The 9,793-nt window shown below is 44.8% G+C and overlaps 1 protein-coding gene and 1 long non-coding RNA gene across 2 annotated transcripts in view; one reads left to right on the forward strand and one right to left on the reverse strand.

Annotated features, from left to right (window-relative positions):
• Positions 1-1,651, reverse strand: part of ZNF404 (zinc finger protein 404) — a 4,453-nt gene extending 2,802 nt beyond the window's left edge. Inside the window, 1 exon segment of the mRNA XM_029924309.1 lies at positions 1,636-1,651. Within this exon segment, the coding sequence (XP_029780169.1) occupies positions 1,636-1,651 (16 nt within the window).
• Positions 1,652-8,902: 7,251 nt separating this feature from the next.
• Positions 8,903-9,792, forward strand: LOC115280217. Its single transcript, XR_003903713.1, has 3 exons — positions 8,903-8,964; positions 9,054-9,190; positions 9,729-9,792. It is a non-coding gene; the product is annotated as an uncharacterized LOC115280217 (long non-coding RNA).
• The last annotated feature ends 1 nt before the right edge of the window (position 9,793 follows it).

Here is a 9,793-nt window from a genome sequence, read left to right on the forward strand (position 1 = left end):
GAGGCTCGGGGCAGGTAAGAAGGGGCCATTATAAAGGGACATCAGAAAAATTTTATCACTATCTTGATCGTGGTAGGATTTCACAGGTATATACATATGTCAAAACTCATTAAATTCCACACTTTAAATATGAGCAATTTGGGCGCCTGGGTGGCTCAGTCGGTTAAACGGCTGACTTCGGCTCCGTCATGATCTCACGGTTCGCGGGTTCAAGCCCCACGTCGGGCTCTGTGCTGACAGCTCAGAGCCTGGAGCCTGCTTCGGATTCTGTGTCTCCCTCTCTCTCTGACCCTCCCCTGCTCATGCTGTCTCTCTCTCTCTCTCTAAAATGAATAAAGACAGTAAAAAAATTAAAAAAATATATGAGCAATTCAATGTCAATTATATTTCAATAAAGCTGCTCTAAAAAGACAAAATATACTTAATTAGATATCAGTTATACTTCAGAAAACTGATAAAGTTCCTATCTTAGGAAACAGTTTGCATAAACTTAATTTTATCAAGACACAATGTGTGTCAGGTTATGTGTCATAAGCATATCCTTTATTTTTGCAAGTTAATGTTTACATTTAGACCCTCTTAAAGACATCAGATATAATTTTTCTCAAAGTATTAAGGTGTTAATATTACTAAAATAATATTAAATTTAAAGTATTATGCTCTTATGATATTTAAGTTGGACACAGATCCTAATCTCTTCCCCGCTGTTCAGGATCCTCTACAACATTTGGTCCTAGATGGTCTTCCTTTCCACAATTCCTCACTCAATTTCCGTTCCTCAGTTAGAACACACTGACTCACTCAAGACCAGCAATTTCTCTTCCAATACAAAATGGACCTTACACCCTTATCCAGTTCTCAGTGATTCCTCAGCCAGGGCCCTGATGTCTGTCTGTCTGTCTCTCTCTTTTGAGGGGGCACTGATACCATTTCTACCCAAACCTAAAAGCTTTTCAAAGCAGAGGCCTCGTCTCACGCCTGAGCCTGAGACCACGTGTAACCCAATCCTCCCTTTCCTTCCTGGAACACTACGGAGAAAGTCTTCCCTCTGGTGGTCAAATAGGACCATCATTTCTATCTCATGATACCAAAAACCTGACCAGGGAAGAGCAAATATTTCCTTCCAGGTACTTGACTGTTTCACTGCTTTAACATTGCTCTTGAGAGAAGACTGAACACATAGAAGATGAATGAATGACTTGATGAATAACTGAAAATCAGTTCCAAAATAAAAAAGAGAGCAAATGAGGAAGACCTCATCCTTCTCTGTAAGGGGAGAAACCATGAAATAGGATCAGAGATACAAGTTTCCTAGACAGGGGGCTTGGGGATAAAGAATGAGAGTTTTATATGAGCTGAAACTCATAGCATTTCCGGCAGGAGAGAGACACTTCCCTGGGCCATGGTTTCCACACCACCTGTCTTCCTCAGGCCTCCTCCGTTAGGGAAGGTGCGTTCAGAGAAGCCAGAGCTGGGAGAGGAAAAAGGCCTTGAGACCTTGTGTATCTCAGACCTCCAAAGATCACTTCAGGTAAGAGAATCCTTCTTCATTTCTGCTTCCCACTGTTCTTGCCCCCTCTCCGCCCTCCCGAACACATAAACACATATCAGGGGGGATGAGATGTCCAGACAAACCCAAGCCCTTCCCCATTCCTACAGATACAAGCCACACAGTGGATACAGAACCGAGGCACTCTGCACCAAAGCTTGATCCAGACGCCTGCGCCGCCTGATTTTTCATTCTTCCCAAGCGAAATGATCCCTGCCTGGGTTGTCCCGGGATCCTGAGTAGATCGTCCCCCATCCAGGCCTGTGTTCCAGGGCAGAGACCAGGTCATACCACACACACTGCAACAACCTTTATCCTTCATGCCCTTGGGACGGACCTGGACATAAAATCTTTACACCAAAGACAGGAAACAGTAGAGACCAACCTGGAAACCTTGACCATGTGAAGTCTTTCCCCTAAGCCAGAACTGGACCCCAAAGATCCTCTGGGTTAACCAGCCGGGATTTCCCCAGCAGCGTCTACCTTGCTGCCACGAGTCCTTGTCTGTGCCCGCAGCTCCCAACACACCCGGTACCCACAAGAGAGGAGTGAACTCACGCTGACTGAAACCACACAGCAACACACAGATTTTTGCAACCTGATGTGATAGGTAGTGTGTACACATCAACATTCAATTCCGCAATGTAGTTATTATCTCAGTTCATCAGATGAAGAAACGCATGTTCAAAGATTTAAAGACCTTTCCCTAAATCACAAACAATAAGTAGAAGTGATATGTTTTGAATTACATTTCTAAAATTATAAGGTCAACTCCCCCCCCCCCAAACTATTGCCTTTGAAACCCAGATTTTTTTATTCCCTTGTTAAAACCTAAGAATAGGTAATTAAGACTTCACCTATCAAGAGATTTACTATTTGCAACTACGTGGATGGAACTAGAGGGTATTATGCTAAGTGAAATTAGTCGGGGAAAGACAAATATCCTATGACTTCACTCATATGAGGGCTTTAAGATACAAAACAGATTAACATAAGGGAAGGAAAGCAAAAATAATATAAGAACAAGGAAGGGGACAAAACATAAGAGACTCTTAAATATGGAGAACAAACAGGGTTGCTGGAGGGGCTGTAGGAGGGGGATGGGCTAAATGGGTGAGGGGCATTAAGGAATCTACTCCTGAAATCATTGTTGCACTCTATGCTAACTAACTTGGATGTAAGATACTGAAAATGAACCATGGACTGAAGGGGGAGGGAGGGGTATTGGTCATGTGGGGAGAAGCACTGGGTGTTATATGGAAACCAATTTGACAATAAACTATTAAAAAAAAAAGACTCTGGACAACGCTATACCAAAACAACCTAGAAATGATCCTACTTTAAAATTCTTTAAATGCTTATTTTTTCTCATTACAAAGGCATTTATTGATTACTGTGAAAGAAAAACAGGTTGGTAAATACAAAATAAACAAAAAAAAAATAAAGAAAATCAACAAACTTGTACAATTATATGGAAATGCCAAGGACCTAGAATAGAGCAATTCTGAAGAATGAAGTTGTGAAAACCACATTACTAGTTATCAAGACATGATACAAAGCTACTGTAATTAAAACAGTGATACAGGGACGCCTAGGTGGCTCAGTCAGTTAAGCATCCAACTTCAGCTCAGGTCATGATCTCACAGTTTGTGGGTTCGAGCCCCACGTCGGGCTCTATGCTGACAGCTCAGAGCCTGGAGTCTGCTTCAGATTCTGTGTCTCCCTCTCTCTCTGACCCTCCCCTGCTCGTGCTGACTCTCTCTCTCTCTCTCTCTCTCTCTCTCAAAAATGGATAAAACATTAAAAAATTTTTAAACAGTGATACCGACACAGAATTAACAAACAGACCAATAGAACAGAGAATCCAGACAGAGACTTGCAAATATACAGTCACATTTTTTCACACACACAAAAAGTCTGACTGCAATTTAAAGCAGAAAGAATAGTCTTTTTCAACAAATGGTGCCTGAGCAACTGAGTATCTGTGTGCAAAAACTGATTTTGACCCTGATACTACTACATACAGAGAAATAAATTCAAGATGGATCATATGGTTAAATTTGAAAAGTGAAACAATAACCCTTCTGGAAGAAGAATAGGAAAATATCTTCAAGACCATGGATGTGCAAAAATGTCCCCTTTTCTGGCTTAATTTCTAATTTTACTTATTTTAGACTTAGCAAAAAAGTTCCCAGAGTAGTACAGAGAGTTATTTTCCCCCCTCACCCCAATGTTAACAGTTTACATAGGACAGTAGTCAAAACCGGGAAATTAACATTGGAACAATGCTAGAGACAGCACACCTTATTCAAATATCACCAGTTTGTCACACCAATGTCCTTTTCTTTCCCAGGATCCTATACATGATCCCACATTGCATTTAGCTACTATCTGTCCTTAGTCTCTTCCAATCTCCTCAGTCTCCTTACGGGAATAGTTTTCAACTGCTGCCACAACAAACTACCACAAATTTAGCTTACGACACTTGATCTTGGCCAAAAGGGCAAGAAGCGATCACAAATTTAGTTGACAACAGCACATATTTATCACCTCACAATTTCTGTGGACCCAGAGTTTGCACACAGTTTAGCTGGATGCTCTCCTTGGGCTGATCTCATAAGTTGCAAATGAGGTGCTGGCTGGGCTGTGTTCTCATTCAGAGGTTCAACTGGGGAAGAATCCACTTCAGAGCTCATTCAGATTGTCGGCAGAATTCATCTCCTTGCTGCTATATGACTGAGGGCTCCAGCGTCTTGCTGGCTGTCACGTGGTGGACACCCTCAGGGCTGGGAGGCCACCTGCAGCCTGGCAATGCGGGCTTCTTCAGCATGGCCACTTCTACATCAAGCCCACAAGGAGAGTCTCTAGCTCTGGTCTGCTGCAATGGAGTCTTACATGACATAATACACCCACACAGTGGCATACCATTACTTTTACCATATAAAGTCACCTTATCACAGGAGTGACACCCCCTCACCGTTGCTATTTTCTATTGGTTGAAAGCAACTCAGACATTCTGCTTGTACTCCAGGGGTGGGGAGTAGCCAATGGCACAGACACCAGCAGGCGAGATGGAGTGGTCACCATAAAGTCTGTCTGCCACACCTATCTTCATGACCTTTCCACCTTGGGGGAATACCAATCATTTTGTCAAATGCCCCCCAACTTGGTGTTGCTAATATTTTCATAACTGTAATGAGGTTGCACATTTTGGGCAGTGCACAACCACGCTTTGTCCTTCTCTCTGCGTCAGAAGAAAGGGCTCATAATGCCACTGCATTATTACTGGTGAGGTTAACCTTGAACACTTGATTCAACTCCTATCTGCTGGGTTTCCCCACTGCAAAGTTACTATCTATCCCTTCGTAGTTAATCAGGATCTTGGGTAGTGGGAAATATTTTGACAAGATACAAATCCTTTTTCTTCTCAACTTTTCACCCAAGTTTTAGCATCATCGGCTGATTGTGTGTGAAATGACAATTACTGTGGTGTTTGCCTAATGGCCATTTTCTATCTCCCTCTGTCCTTCTACATTTAACACCTGGAATTCTACCATAAGGAAGAGCTGTCCCTTCTTCCCCAGGAAAAGATGTTTTAAACAGAACAAAAATGGGGCACCTGGGTGGCTCAGTCGGTTGAGCGTCCGACTTGAGCTCAGGCCATGATCTCACGGTTCGTGGGTTCGAGCCCCGCGTTGGGCTCTGTGCTGACAGCTCAGAGCCCGGAGCCTGCCTTCGGATTCTGTGTGTCCCTCTCTCTCTGATCCTCCTCTGCTCATGCTCGCTCTCTCTCTCTCTCTCTCTCTCTCTCTCTCAAAAATAAATAAAACAGTGAAAAAAAAATAAACAGAACAAAAAGGCAATAACCATAGAGAAAAAGACTGGTTAAAATTAAGAACTTCTCTTCATTATAAGATATCATTAAGGAAGTGAGTAAGAAGCTCTAGGCTAATGAAAGATATCATTTTTTCTCTGTCTCTGTCTCTATATACACACAACACACACAAGCATACATATATGTTTATATACATAAGGACCTGTATTCAATGTATATATAATTCCTACAAATCAATAGGAAAATGACAAAAAACAGACTACAAAATGGACAAAAGATTTGAATAGATAATAAGAGTATATCAAAATGGGCAGTATCATATGAAGAGATATTACATCATCACTTATCAGAAAAATGCAAATTAAGATCCCAATAAAATACTACTACATATATATCAGAATGGAGTGACTAAAATTAAAATGAGTAACAACACCAAGTGACAGCCAGTTTGAAAAGTAACTATAGTTGGCAGTAGAGAGTAAATTAAGTCAATCACGTCCACCCCTAAGTACATATCCAGGAAAACCAAGAACACATGTCCACACGAAGACTTTTCAAGAGTGTTCACAGAAGGTTTATTTGTAACAGTCAAATGCGGGAAACAACCCATCCTCATGAGAATGAATGAACAGTGTGGTACGGTCACACAAGTGAGTTGTAATGCGACTGTATTCTGACAGGGCTGCTAGAGACGGAATGACGTCTCTTCCTGTGAACTCCTAAAGAAGGCCCCCTGAACTTCTCTAGTGGCCTCTCACATCCTCTATCTTACTTATTCCTGTTCCGATTTCATTTCCTTACTGGATAGCACGTAGTTTGAGGATAGCAACTATATATTTTTGTCATTGTGTTCAAGGAGCACAAGCATATGGATATATGGTAAATTTCTGGTATTTGACTCAAATTTCAAAACTAGACGTTTATCCTTAGGGAATGACCTTAAAAGGATATAAAGATCTATGCATGATGATGTTCATTATAGACTAATTTAGTCTATACCAATTGATTACCAACACTTAGAAACATGATAGCTAACAGTAGGCAACAGGTTAAATAAATTACGGGGAGAAGGGCTTCGAGGCCCTGAGAAGGGTCGTCCACCTGCATGACCTCACACACAATTCACAGGTAGGTCACTATTAGGCAGGACATTTCAGGAGAAGGAAAAGAAAGGGTCTTATATCTTTACAATTAAAGTCCATTTTATGAATAATGAGGAAATACAAACTCACCTGAACTTTAACTTTTAGATGTGTAACGGGGCACCTGGGTGGCTCAGTCGGTTAAGCCTCCGACTTCGGCTCAGGTCAGATCTCACGTTCGTGGGTTCGAGCCCCGCGTCAGGCTCTGTGCTGACAGCTGGCTCAGAGCCTGGAGCCTGCTTCCGGTTCTGTGTCTCCTTCTCTCTCTGCCCCTCCCCCTCTCATGCTCTGTCTCTCTCTGTATCAAAAATAAATAAAACATTAAAAAAATAAATAAATCCATTAGAAAACTTTTAGATGTGTAACAAAGATTCTTTTTGCTCCAAGTATCCTTTTTTTTTTTTTTTTTAAGAGGCAGCACTGGGAAAAGAGAAGGCAATCATGAGACATCAGGATTTTCTTGGCTAGCACAGTAACTTAGAAAACACTAGGACCACACTCTCTCAACCAGTCCCACGCACCCAACCAGATTGGGAATGGAAAGGGTACTGGAAGTGTTGACCTTCCCAGTGTGAGAGAGGCCAGGGTCACTGATGTCTCGAGGGTAATCTGTCTGTAATTCCCAGCAGGTTCCCGGGGCCAGAGTTCTGGAAATGCTGTGGTTAGGAAACATATAGCTGATCTCTACGAGTTTCCAGCGGGGACCCTACTCCTCACTCCTGGACCTCATCAGGTCTTCCAGAAGCCTGCCTTGGGGCCGCATCCAGCTTCCAAATAAATAAACACACACACACAGACACACACAAAATCTCAAGATCATGTCTGAGTCACCTTGCTGTAATTCTCCACTCTTCCATTCTAAGGTCCCGAATCTGGCTTCCCTCTATTATCTGCGGCCGGCCCGAAGTGGCTGTGTGGACACAGGGCGGAGGATCCGCGGAGCCTAGAGCCGTGCGTTCCAATGACAGCCCACACGGCCACACAACCGTCGGCCACCCATAAGCCATGAAGTTAAATAAGCACAGTCGAGTATCTGTCACTGACATGCAAACGCAGGCGCCGTCACGGAGACACGCTGTCACACACACGCGCACGCGCACACGTCTCGGAGTACACAAATCTCTGCTGCTCGCGCAGACGCAGGCCTGAGACTCCCGGCTCTACACGCCCTGTCATCTCCCGGATTGTCCTCTTCTGGAAAGCCTCTCATCCCCTCCGCGGGTTCCGTCCCGCTCTGGTCAGAGACTGTGGACGCCTCCGCTGATTTTTATCTTTGGATAGGTCCCACTCACCAGGTAGGGACCACAGCTGCTCGGACACCGGAAAAGGACCCGGGGGTAGCGGGGGATGCGAGCCCGGTGGCTTCTGGGAAACGCAGTCCAGAGGGAACAGCCCAGACGGCCAGGAGCCGGCAGTCCGGCCGCTTGTGCTCGGAGTGCGCAGGCGCAGGCGTGCACAGGTGCGCGGCGGCGGAGGAGCGGAGCGGTGGCCGGCGTCGTCTCAGGTGGCCGTGCAGGGGTGGAGGAGGAGAGCGGGATGTGAGTCCGGGCTGTAGGAGGCGGAGCAAGGGCGTGCGGACTCCAGCTTCGACCCTGCATGCGGGAAGTGGAGGTAGCGGGCCTCTGGGTACGTAGTACCGTCGGTGCGAGCTCCGTGAGGCGGCCTGGACTTTTCGTCTTTTGCGCCCCATCGGTGGCGCCTACGCCCGGAGTAGAGCCTGGACCACCGGAGGCATTAAGTGTGTATTTGTCTTAAAGAAACATTGCGTCGGTGTGTGTAGGTGTGTTTGGGTTTTCATTCTCTGTGACACTGCGGAACCCACTGTGCGTCTGTAACTGTGTGTGTGTCGGGGGGAGGGTTCTGTTTGTGATTTTTTCAGACTTTGTTACTTTGGATGCGTAAGTGGTTGGCTCTTCAGATTTTAAGGTTGTATAAAATTTATTAAGCCCTGTTCTTCCTCACGCCTACATCCCCGCCTTGAAATTCCTCGTGCCCAGTAAGTTGTCCTTACATTAACGTCGAGTCTGACTGGCTTCTGTCCAAGATGCATCCTAGCAGGCCGACCCATCCAAGAGGCACAGTGGCGAAATGCCTGGGCCCCACAGTGCTTTACAGGCCCACAGTGAAAGGTCTTTTAAAATCAGAATTAAAAATGAACGTTTAGGTCAAAGCGCCCCTATTGCTTTCCATTTTTAATAAAATACTAAATACTTATGTATGCATCTCCTATAGGCTGTGGCTTCTATAGTGGCTGTAGCCGTCCATTGGGGGGGAGTTCTCCCAGACCCACTAAGCCGTAACAGCCCATTGTAGATGAAAGTGGTACATCTGGAGTCCCATGTGTTCAGGACTAGAGTGCGCAAGCAAGCTACATGAGTCTATGACCCAGACTCCATTTCATGCGCCGTGGTTGCATCAGCACCTGCCCCTCAGCCCATGTATGTATATGGCTTCATGGGGGATCATTTAGGACCAGCCGATAGAGGAGGAGGAATCCTGAGTTTGGTTCACGTATGTGTTCATTCAGGATGCAAGCCAGAAGTAGATGGGCAGTATACCATCACCCCATTCAGGAGTGGCCCTGAAGGACAGTGACAAGGGAAAATTCTCCCGGTGGAGTAAGAAAGTTATGAGTCTATCTGGCGATCCACTTTGTGTGCAAGGGTAAGTGACCTGCAGTTGGAATGTGTATAAACTCATGTTCAGTGGTGCAGGGGTTGTCAACTGGTAAGATGTCTGAGACGAACAGTATTGGAAGATCAAGGACTAGGAGGCCTGGGAAAGAGGGATGCGGAGGGACATGGTAGTGGGCATGAAGCGTATGTTAACACCTTTGTCTTTCATGTTAGTACGCACCAGAGAGCATGTGTTGTGAATGGCACTAAACCACATAGACAGAATGATGTGGTCAGTTCATATCATTTAGTCTTTGTCATTGTTTTCCTAATTGTGGCACAATGTTGGTAGGGATAGAAGCTACCTGTGGGCCAAACAACATGGGCTTTCATTTACCAAAAATGATGTAACTATTAATGCCACCAGATATTCAACTTACTAGCAACGGAGACAAATTCAGAATCCCAGATACGGCACAGTCCCTCAAGGAGACTGATTGGCCATGTGATGGCAAGGCGGAGCTGCTCCCACACTGAACAGGAATTAATACATATTTCGATTATGGATTTACCTTTCTTGTCCACAGGGCTTCAGCCAGCACGAGCATATGAAGGCTTTCAGAGCTTGTGACCAATGTCATGGAACCCAATA

Source organism: Suricata suricatta, chromosome 16 (genome assembly GCF_006229205.1).
Source record: "Suricata suricatta isolate VVHF042 chromosome 16, meerkat_22Aug2017_6uvM2_HiC, whole genome shotgun sequence".
Taxonomy (NCBI): Eukaryota; Metazoa; Chordata; class Mammalia; order Carnivora; family Herpestidae; genus Suricata; species Suricata suricatta.